Source organism: Prenolepis imparis, unplaced genomic scaffold, assembly GCF_030444845.1.
Source record: "Prenolepis imparis isolate NDT839.2.m4 unplaced genomic scaffold, iyPreImpa1.0 SCAF_9, whole genome shotgun sequence".
Lineage (NCBI taxonomy): Eukaryota > Metazoa > Arthropoda > Insecta > Hymenoptera > Formicidae > Prenolepis > Prenolepis imparis.
The window spans coordinates 11,016,659-11,029,226 of NW_028141167.1; the positions used below are offsets into that span (position 1 = coordinate 11,016,659).

Genomic DNA, 12,568 nt, shown 5'->3' on the forward strand with positions numbered 1-12,568 from the left:
CTGCGACGCGTGTATATATAGCAGCGAGTTCTCTCCTGAACATTGAGTCTCTTCGTTACGTTCGTTCTGTGCTTATCAAAATATCTGAAAGCGTGAATCTTTTCCAACGACAAGTGGATCTCATATTGTTACAGTTTTTTTTCTTATCAAATTTCCAAACCAATGGCTCAGGATAATCTCACTGCTATACTATACGGCATCAACGATTTACGCCTGGTTAGTAATTGATGCAGAAGCGGATGATAAGCTTGCACTACTGCGCCTGCTCATGCTCGAATCGAGCACATCATTCTTATGATTATTTCGATCAAGCTTCGAACTTTCGTTGACTTCATGTTTTATTATAACTACTAAAGAACAAAGTAAAAAATAGTGCAAAACGCTTCGTCAAAAACGTCATCAATAAATTATATTTTATCAGTATAGCTTGAAAATTGATAGCTTTATTTTTATTTCATATAATTAGTCGACGCACAATTATAATTTTTGTAATGCAGATATTATTATAATATGATATGATGTACGATTTTCATATTGAAGTATTATCTTGATTTTTGTAGCATTTTTATTCGAGCTCATTCGTGATCTAAAAGTTTACAAAATTCTTTTATATTTTTTACATTCTCTTAGGAGTTTTTTTTCTTAGAATGCTTAGATATATATTTTATTTTGAATGCGAAAGTTCAAAATAATATAGCTAAAAAGACTTATATTAAGTAAAAAATTAAAATAATATAGCATTTGTTTTGATTATGTACCATAGCATCAGCAAAATATTATAATAATAATTACCGAAATACTGTTGAAATCAACATTAAATTTTATATAGTTGATTTTGTATATTTGTCCTTTGAACCATTAGGTCATAAACTTTTCCGATCGATATTACAATTGATTTATTTGATCCAGAGAGCTACGTCAATTTTAGTTTGATGTTGCTTACGTTAATATTGTTCAAGCTATACTGTGAAATGTAAAACTATTTTTTATATATTAATATAAATGCAGAATATATATATATATATATATATATATACAATATATATATTATTATATATATATTGTATAGAAATATAATAAGTTAGTTACATTTTTTAGAAGAAAAAGAAATCGAATATTAAAAATATAAGATTCATAATTTTACAAAATAAATTTTTATCTATTTTTTTTTTTAATTTACTAATTTTTTAGAAAATAACACTCGTGTAGGTATTTACTTGTTTTTCTTAAGAAACACACACAGAAGCTGCAGATAATTTTTTATTTATATCTTTATAAACACGATATATGAATATAAGATAATAAATAAGACCACTGATGACTTATTGAGATTATTACGTTAGTCGCATTTTTAATTTTAAATTATCATTTTTGCGATTACATGTTGATTCTTACGTAGAAGTGTTATCAGTTATTTATTATTTGTAAATTGATTGCACTTAATACGTAATAGATTGACCTTTAAATTCGCATTAAACAATAATCTTTTCGTATTATGACAATTTTTTGCTTTCAACTAAATAAGAAAAGATTAAAGAAAACTTTATATCAATTGAAGATTAAAATTGATGCTCAATCTCTTTATTATATATATCTTTCGTCATTCTTTTATCATTATATAAATATGTTTCTGATTAAATCTAATCAGCTAAATATGATTAATCTTTTTTCTTCTAGGAGAATACGAGTATCGAAGAACCAGGAGACGATGGTGAGAAATATTTTTCTATTTATTATCAATATCTTTTTTAACATATCACGATAAAATAAATATATTGCAAAGAAAATCTGTTAGTATACATAGTCCATTGATAAAAAGAAATGTATTGCTAAGGAATGTAATCATTAAATGTAATGATATTATTTTCATAAACAATATAAATTAATTAGTGTTTTTTTTCTAATAATATTTGTGTGAAAACGTATTTTTATATTTGTTTAATATACGAAAAAAGAACATTCCCTCTTTATTCGAGCGTTGCATAATATCTTGGTATGAATCAATTTACATTAAGTGCTATTAACATGCGTGATGACGCTCGTCGAAGTAATATACAACGCAGTTCTAGATATGTATGTACGTATTACATGATAAGTTGAGAGAATTAATTTCTACTTAAAATTCTACTATTATATGGATCTTTACACATACACTTGGAGCTTAATTAAATAAAAAGATATTTTATTTTTTTAGATACTTATTTTTAAATAAATTGGGAAACAATTTTATTTAAATTAGAGAAATATTAAAGTAATAATAAAAAAGAAATATCTCTCTACACACATTACATATGATAAAACTTAAAAAATTGATATCAGAATATGACTAATATAATATGGGATAAAAAATGTATCATTGGCAAGATAGAAAATGTATTATTTTTTTGCAGAGGTGCTTTTGGAAATGGGATGTGTAGGAATCTGCGGATCAGATGTTCATTATCTCGTTCATGGAAGGATCGGTGACTTTATTGTAAAGAAACCCATGATCATCGGTCATGAGGCTTCTGGGACTGTTGCTAAACTTGGGAAAAATGTCAAAAATTTAAAGGTATGTATATGTTTTTATTAAATTAATCAGGCTATTATCGAAGAATTTGTGTGTTCGTGTTATTCTTATATAAAATATACTCTTATGCACAAAAAATTCCTCATTTTTTATACAGGTTGGTGACCGCGTTGCCATTGAACCCGGTGTGCCCTGCAGGACGTGCAATTTTTGCAAGGAGGGACGTTATAATCTGTGCAAGGATATAGTGTTTTGCGCGACTCCGCCTGTGCATGGCAATCTGAGACGTTTTTACAAACACGTGGCTGATTTCTGTTTCAAGTGAGCTAATTATATATTTTATTCACATAAATTTATATTGTAAAACTAATAATATGCAAAAAATATAATATACTAAGCAGTGCTTAGATACTTTTTCTTCAATATATGTATATGTAATTTAATTTAAAAAATAATTTTGCAAATTAACAAATTTTATGTAACAGATTGCCCGATCATGTGAGTTTAGAGGAAGGAGCGCTTTTAGAGCCGTTGTCAGTCGGAGTTCATACTTGCAAACGTGGTGAAATCGGCATCAATTCTAAAGTATTAATTCTGGGAGCTGGTCCGATCGGCTTGGTCACATTGTTGGTAGCTAAAGCCATGGGTGCAAACAAAGTAGTTATCACGGGTATGTGTTTAAAAAATAAAATTTTAGACGGAAGAGAGAAATGCTCAAGCTAGATAATTTTTTATCTTATCTTTCAATTAATTACAAAAGTTAGATACTACTGTGATTTAAATAATCCTCGTAAACCATTGAGAAAAGCGCGAAATAATAGATTGGCAAATATATAAATGAATATGTGCCTTATTATTAATTTCTTATAATGAAACTAATCATAATAGAGTGAAATAAAAAAGCACATCACGTTCTTAAAAGTCTTTCTTTCCTGAATAAAATTCTATAGATCATGTTAGTAATGATAATGAAATTTTTGATGGTATATATTGCAATCCATTTATAGATAATAAATAGTTTATTAAGTTACGCATAATTATCAAGAGACAGAGAGAGAAAAAGAAAAACATCTACATTTGAAATATGAAGATTATACAATTGGTCACGAGATAAGTCGTCAAGGTTACACTTAGCACAACTGATGCTATCTGTGAAATAAGGACAGGCATTGTCGAGATCATATACAATGTGTTCGCATATCGTGTAGTAGCTATTTTTCTATTTGAATTTTACATTAAAAAGTGTAGAATATTATCTTTTCAAAAAAAAATATATTTTTTTAATATATTTCCGTCTTTTGTGTAGATAACACAATACGTTCTATAAGTAACACACAAGTTCTCTTTCGACGAATTCTAAATGTAAGTCTATAGAAACTGTAAATGATATGTAAATAGGTATGATTTATACTTATAGATATTGTAGAAAGTAGACTGACGATGGCGAAGAAACTTGGCGCCGATGACACATATCTGTTGCAAAAGGATAGATCAGAAAAGGATGTAGTGGCTGACATTCATGCAATCTTTGGCGATGAACCTAATAGAACAATAGACGCTTCTGGTGCACAAGCTTCGATTCGCTTAGCAATTCTTGTAAGTCTCGAAATGTATACATCTCTTTATAATATATTTATATATTATATACTTAATATATATTTAAATATATTATAAATAATTTTCATATTATCAGGCAACAAAATCTGGTGGAATTGTGACATTAGTGGGAATGGGTGCTCCAGAGATACAAGTTCCACTAATAAATGCCTTGATCAGGGAAGTCGATATCAGGGGTGTCTTCCGATATGTAAATGAGTAAGTTCCAATCGATTAATGACAATGGATTACAAATTAAATATAATGACATTTTAAAACTTTGCATTCAATTAAATTGATAGAATATTATCTCACAATCAGATAAAATTAATTATTACAAGAAATAGCTGACTTTTTCAAAAACTAATAGTTAAGAATTATATATAATGCATAGTTTAAGAATCAATTTACTCTTCAAAGCGATATTCAGACAAATTGGCTTAATATTATATTTAATAAAACTTCTTTTATGTATAATTTTTTTTCCATTTGCAGTTATAATGATGCGTTGGATCTTGTCGCATCTGGCAAGGTAAATGTAAAGCCATTGATCACTCACAATTACAAACTAGAGGAGACCAAGCAAGCGTTCGAGACTAGTAGAGCTGGAGGCAATGTTATTAAAGTTATGATTCACTGTAAGTAGATGGATCATGGCAAGATTTTAAATATCAAAATTTTAAATCTAATTATTGTCTCTTAAAAAAAGTTTTAGTAATTTTTTACTACGCAAAGAAATTTTAATGACATGTTAAATCTATTTCATTATTTTGTATTTTTATATAATATAATTGTTATATTATAGCTTAATATGCAAGCATAATATAAAAAAACTACATAAAATTATATAAATATACATCAACATAAATATGTGTCGACATGAATTGAGATTTTGAAGAAATATCTTTTTCAATATTCGATCAATTTTTATCATATTATCTTGTTTAACACTTTCGTATAATGCTCTGTGAAATGCTAATTTATACGTCTCTGCATCTCATTCGACTATCAGTCTGATGTAAAAAACATAGTTGAATATCGTTGTACACAAATCGCATATGTATAATGCATTATTATACATATGTACAATGGCTCAAAAGGATGGAAATGTACAACCCAAAACGATAAACTGATAAATTTCAGTGGCGACAATATTCACGCTTTTGTTGATATTTTATAAAATAATAATATATTTAAAAAAATAGATAAGCAATAAAGTTTTATTCTAATTATATTTTTTGCAAAAAGTATACCTATATATGTCTCAATATATATATATTTATATCCATATATCGCAATATATATGGCGTTAAAAAATATCATATATATATATATATATATATATATATATATCATATATTTCATATATCATATATTTAATATTTATAGATTCATAGAATTAATATTTATAGAATTTAATATCCCTCACTTCAATAATTTTATGATAAAACGTTGCAATTATGCGTCCCACTTAATCGTAATTTGCGAATTAATATTTAATATTTCAATAATTGATAAAAAAACATTTCGAATTTTACACTCGTGTCAAATAATTAATTATTTTTGTTACATTTTTCGTAACTATTGTATTATTCTCTTTATCTTCTTCTCTAAAAACTAAATGCATATTTATTTTATTTGAAGTATTGATCGAATGACTTTTTAAAATTCGCGGCATTGCCTCAAACTACGTAGCCTAAACCAATCGCGTCATCTCATCAGTCTCAATCGCGTCGCGACAACTCACGGAGTCACCTTCGAATCGCTGCGTATTTTTCGGCTTTTCTTGCAGAAAAATAAATCCCGCGGGCCCAAAAGTATCGTGAATATGCTTCGATAAAGTATCAGACGCTCGTCGTCATATAAATATCGCGTGGAATCATTATTATATGCGACAATATCGCGATTTCGGTTTCGACGATCCGTTTCTCTCGGTGCCGGGATGGATCGCCTTACATATTTCGCATTTCGCCTCGTTTTCTCGTCAAGACGCAGCAAATATGCGATGGAGCGCAATTATCGCCAGCGTATGTATATATCATAGTTGTAGAATCAGTTATATCGATTATTTTATGCCTCCAAGGCTGTGAATATCAAGTAATATTGCATTGATGTTTTTTGTCTCTCTCTTTCTACCGTAACGATAAAATTTCAAATTTATTGAGATATCTACTTTTCAACAGTCACGTGATCGTGACGCGCCGTGACGTAATCATGACGTTTCAATGTCGCCATTTTGTATTAAATAACGTACGCCGCGACTTCGTGCATTTGGATTTTTCATTTGCCGCAGTTATTTAAACAACGAATTATTTTACCATAATTGTAAGTTGTATATATTCATTTGAGCGATGCTAATTACACGCATCAGGAGTTATGATTCGTTCAACTAACATCGCAAACGAGCGATGGGCATTTTACACTATGCAATTTATGATTCGAATATGACAAAACATTTGCATTAGCTTGACTAAAGAACTTGGCTTGACGATAGTTTGTTTAACAATACATTTTATTTACAAGAAATTCCTGTTATATGAACATAAGCGGAATATGGTTTCAAATAACCTTAAAATGTTACCATATCTGTTGCGACAAATTAACCTCACAAATTGAATGATAAAATTAATTGTAATAAAATTAAATATGCACACAATATTTCTGCATATTTGTAGGCAAATGTGTTAATTATATATTTGACCTTATTTTAAAGTTTTGTTCATCATGTTATATTATTTTATAATTTATTATATTAACTTTTTAGTTGTTATAAATATAATATTCTCTTATCTAATAAATGCAAATATTAATCATTCTTACAGATTGAAAGCTGCGCAAGTTCACAAAGTACGGCAAAGTGTTTTCATGACGCACTACGTCAGAAGAGAATATAGGAGAATAATTTGTAAGTAAATTGTATTGTGGTTTAGATAAATATATTAATATATTCATATATATTAATATACTTATTAAAATTGTTGATTATTTAAATTGTTACAGGCAACGATACAGCGAGGGAATTTAAGTATAGAACTTCTGCGATTCTATATATAACGCCACCAAAGGAAATGGAGAGAACATCTATTAAATGTAAGTACATAAAATAAAGTTTTAATCTTAACATTACCAAGAATAAAAAGGCTATATTATGTGTTCATTATTAATATTAAAAAATTGTTATTACCTTTTTATAAAGAAATAAAATGTTAAAAGTTAAAAATTTTAATCAAATATTGAAAAAAACATTTTACTTTATAATATATATATATACACATATGTAAAAATAATTTTATAAAATTTTATCAAGCGTAACATTTTATTAAATTACAAATTCTATTACAAATTTTATTAAATGCAAAATTTTATTACATATAAAATTTTATTAAATGCAAAGTCATCAATTTTTACAATTGTATGTAGAATATGGAACTATTGAAAATATCTTGGTACTGTTAATAATGCTTTTCTGCATGTTTATGCTTTCATGAATGGTGCTTGGCAATATATAAAATTTGTCTGAAATGTTTTACTATTGTATAATATGATTGAAATTTACAATCAGACTAATATATTCATTATCAGTATATTTGCATATTGATGAAGTAATTTATTTATTATATAAAATTATGTGTATAACAAAATTAAATATTTTTTATGCAATAAAATTAATGAGAATATAATAAGAATTAAAATAACGTTTATATTCTAAAAGTACTAAGTGCTCCTGCTAAGAAAATTATGTTTATCTAATTGTAAGAAAATATAAGTAGTTGAAGTTAATTAGAATCTTACGATTTTACTAAAAACTATCGCGCATTTTATAGAATATTTCGATATATTATGTGTTATAATTTTATATCTTACTGATAATGGATATATAGAAGACTTTCTGACATCAGACTTGTTGTTGAGTACGTAAATATTATACGTGATTGACGTTTTTATTGCGATAAAATATTTCGATTTGCTATAAAATGGCAATTCACACTAAAATATAACGCGTACGAAAACGCATTAAGTGGCTTTGCGCACTCGCATTGAACTGCGAGCATAGGGAGATGAGAATCATTTTAACCATCTGCAGCATTGTCTACTAACAATAGCACTGCGTGACTTCTTCTATTAGCCTTCTACGTTACCGAGTACACACTTCAGATCTATGCCCTATATAGTTCTTTAACTATACTCGAGTAAACTGTCAAGTACGTATCGTTGGTCCTCGCAGTCTTAAAACCAATTTAGTTAACAACAAATTGGTCGATTAAATAAATAAATAATAATTATATATGAGTTAAACATATGTCATATACACAGTAATAAACAATTAATTAAGATATTATTAGCTATTTTTTTAAAAATAAAAGTAAGATTCAAATTTTCAAATATATATACTATTTTAATTTTACGTGAATTTTACATGAAAGATATATTAATTAGACATTATTTAGAATTACCACAGAACGACAGAAAAATATAATGAAATCATTGTTGAATTAACTATTATTATTATACTTATTATTAATTTTAGTAAATGATTTAAAAATTAAATAATATTAAACACAAAGGACAGTAATATTACAATTAATAGCAATTAAATAATATTGTTCTCTGAGATTCTTGGAAAAATATTATTATAGTAATTTTTTATTATACACATATACTATATCATATCTAAAAAAAATGAATGTTATTGCCTTAATTTCATTGATTATTAATTATTCAATTTAATTTTGACAATTATATCTTGTAAATATCGGAAAAATGAGGGAGGGAATTCTCTAATACATAATTTTGCATGCGAGCTATTGCTATAACTTTGTTTTATGCATGAAGATGGATTGTTCATTTTTGATCATCTGTGGTTACTTGAGTGGTAATAAGAGCTTGGCGGGTTGCGCGCCCATCTAGCTAACAATTAGCTGCAAACCCTTAAAAAGCTTTGATAATGGAACAGCGCGACTTCTTTTATTAGCTCCCCGCGTTACCGAGTGGTGTTCGACGAGTATTTGTGCATCCGGTGAATGAGCGTCAACATATAACTTTCATGCGTTCCGCTTGCACGTGCCGTTTGTCGTTTGGAAAATTAGAACAGTAGGAAATATCGAATAAATTTTATTTCTTTTCGATTCTGTTCTTTAAGGGCAGTATTATCAACTCATTTTGATAATATTTTATTTTAAGATAGCTCCTTGTATTATTTCAATTAATAAATACACATGATTCTATTATTCTATCAATCAAATAAATATATCTAAATATGAATAGTCATTATATAGTAAATTTATAAATTTAAATTTACTATTAGATTTTGCACAAGATTTTTTCACTATTGAATATGAGTTTATTAAGACATTCACTGAATTCTCACTGTGGAATTTTATTGAAAGATTATTATTTTGCAGTCGAGATTATTACTTATCTCATACGTGTAAATTTTCACTTGATTAAATATATCGGCGAATCTAAAATGAAATTATAAAGTTAAATTTATTGTGAAAATTAATCTGAAAAAACAAATATTTACTTATCTATATTTTTAAAAACTATTATTTTCTTTATAATTAAAATTTGTTATTGTTTCTCAATATTAAATATTGAGCAAAAAAACTTGCTCAATTTAGTTATACAGATATTTAATATTGAGAAATAAAAACAAATTTTAATTATAAAGAAAATAATAGTCTTTAAAAAAAATATATAGATAAATAATAAATATTTATTTTCAGCTTAATTTTTACAGTGGATTTAACTTTACACAGATTCTAATAAAAAATCTGATATGTAATAGTTTTGCCTTGATAATAATAAACTGTCTTGTATATTAATATCTCGGATTAATTAGCGCGTCATACTTTTCGAAATATTTTTTAAATATTTAAATTCCGTGATAATGTATTTACTGTTTCTAAAAACGCAAGTTTTTTGTCAATCGCAAATGCAGGACTGTGGAAAATTTTCCTAAAAAACCAGCCATTCGTTTCGGAAGTTACAGAGTCACGCGTGTAAAATTTTCCGCTAGTAGAAACGGTCGTAATTTCGGATATTCGTAGAGCAGAAACGCGCCTCGCGCGCGGTGTTACATTATCGGAGACGGCGGATAATTAATTAGAGTGCCGGTGCAAACAAGAGCAGGTTCGGCAAGAGGAGGATGACGGCGGGAACTCGCCTGCTCCCGCTCGTCCGGGAACTCCGGGCGTACCTTGCGCGCTTGTCCGTGGCCACTCGTCATGCCGCAAATATAATTGACGGCATTTCCCACGAGAGCACCGGCGCCGGTTGTGGATACGAACGTTCGTCACGTCGACGGGGTTGGTGTTTCCTTGTTGGAAGCGCGGCTTCCGAGTTTGCCCGTGCATATTTGCACGACCGGGATATAGGCAGATAGACACGACAATATATATACGTTTAATCGTTTCGATAACCGATCGCCCGTGTTTGCCCGTTCGCTGTTCGCTTTTGAGTCTGTTCAATTGGATTGACTTGCGAGAATGGTGTGGGTGTGTGTTTTGTTGTTTGTTACCTAATATATATATATAGTAAGAAGCTTCTGTACAAACTGATCGCCAAAAACATCCACAGCATTCACCTGTTCTGTTGAACTACTGCTGATATATTTTTTTATTTGCTTCGAGAATGTAACAAAACCACAAAAAAATTCGATTAATCAAAATTTTATAATTTTATATAATATTATATAATGTGTAGGATCTCTCTCATCGCATGATCCTTTGACTTTATTCTAACTGTATGTTTAAATTTCTTATTTGTCAGCATTGTGTAATTTTCCAATCACAGTTGCTTTTCTAATCACATAATTAATACATAATTCGAAAAATATATTCTTGTCCTCTCAACAGCACATTCTTCGGCCAAGTTCGGAATCGATTATACAGATATGTCATCTTTTCTTACATTTTTTTAATTATAGAATATTGGCTAGAATCTTATAAATTTTAATTGTTTATCCCAAAATAATTAGTGTCTCAATATTGTAAGAGTTCATATTCTTCTCATTAGATACATAGTTTCTACAGTTTGGATAGAGTGCGTGATTTCCAGAACATCCTATATAAAGTCGATCAATGTTTCTTCCATACAGAAGTTAATACATGTAGTTTTATACCTTTACTTTGCGGTTTCTTTTCGCGTGCACGTGCGCCTTTCGACATTTTACGAAGGGCTATGCTTTGGCAATAGCGGAAATAGCGGTATCAGTCTTGCGGTCTGGCAGCTGCAAGTCAAGTTAAGTACGAAGAGATCCTAGCCAGAAACCTTAAAACTGAAAGGAATACCTGGATAATCGTCATCTAATACCCTAACCGTATTCTTGCAGGACGTATGCATGTAAAATATCCTGTGTTTGAAATATCTGTTGCAAGGGAAAGGCAATGCATGTGTGTGTGCACATGTAAAATCATGCACTTATGTCAATGTATAATCTATATTATTAATATGCCTGTTCTATAATTTATGCATTCCAAATTGCGAGATCAAAAACGTTACATAATATGTAAAAGAATATAAATAAAAATAAGGAACATTAAAGATCGAATTTATTTTTTAATAGAATCTTATTAATAGAATTCTTTTTTTATAATATGAAGATTTATATTAAGTTTAGAAAAATATATATTTCTAAATTTTAACCTTTTCCTGTTTTTATAAACTTCGATAATGTTTTGTTCTCGGAATTTGAGAAAGAGAATTAAAATACCTAATTAACCTTTTATTTTTTTCTTAACAGCTACTAAAAATTTTCCAAATGAATGGTTTTCGCTCTCTCACTTTATTTTTCTGTAATGTTGTGTGTAATATGTGTATGCCTAGTATAATTTAATTTATTTTAAGAAAATGTTATTTATACAAGCAATCGTTGCAGCTTTCATTTGCAGATCTCCAAAACTGGGCCTATTTGGACTTTAGATCCGACTCTTCTCTTTTTGGACATGTATTACATAGTTCTTTGATATAATTATTTATTTTATTTCTACAGGGAGATGCAGAGGGTGTAAATTACATTTGTATAATGCGAGAAATGAGAAAAGCAGTGTTGTATGTTTATACATTCTTTAGAAAGAGAATAAATATCGTATAACTTGTTTTTTGAAAATACCTATACTTTTTTCCTTTTAATCATTATGTTAATATCGTATTAATATTTTCTTTAAAAAGAAAAGAATTTACAGACATAAGATCCAGTATGAAAATTTATTTTGTATCGCATAGAAATTTATCATATTAAATCAAGTTTAAAATATAGACAGCATGTTGAGATAGTCAATGTTTTTTTTTAATTTACGGATTAATTTTTTTTCATATAATATCATATATATATATAACATATGGATATCGAGAAAATTTTATATTAAATGTGAGGTCATTGCATACTTTTTTATTAAGCTGTCTGTATTTTAGCCATATGTATTTAAATCTGTTTTTTCATCAACGATTATTGCGCACGGA

General features: G+C 28.2%; 1 protein-coding gene across 3 annotated transcripts; it reads left to right on the plus strand.

Moving 5' to 3' along the window:
* Positions 1-16: 16 nt before the first annotated feature.
* On the plus strand, positions 17-12,206 carry LOC145940165 (sorbitol dehydrogenase). 3 transcript variants are annotated; one of them, XM_083045082.1, is made up of 11 exons: positions 17-216; positions 1,678-1,711; positions 2,391-2,551; positions 2,667-2,830; positions 2,995-3,179; positions 3,927-4,105; positions 4,203-4,324; positions 4,601-4,743; positions 6,928-7,010; positions 7,106-7,195; positions 11,985-12,206. In XM_083045082.1, exons 1-9 carry the CDS (start codon positions 163-165, stop codon positions 6,930-6,932), a joined length of 1,047 nt encoding a protein of 348 aa, XP_082901208.1. In that variant the 5' UTR covers positions 17-162; the 3' UTR covers positions 6,933-7,010; positions 7,106-7,195; positions 11,985-12,206. The 3 variants fall into 3 exon arrangements, with proteins under 3 accessions (XP_082901208.1, XP_082901207.1, XP_082901206.1); XM_083045081.1 differs by having other exon boundaries at positions 7,106-12,206; XM_083045080.1 differs by lacking the exons at positions 6,928-7,010; positions 7,106-7,195; positions 11,985-12,206 and having other exon boundaries at positions 4,601-5,337.
* Positions 12,207-12,568: the final 362 nt, after the last annotated feature.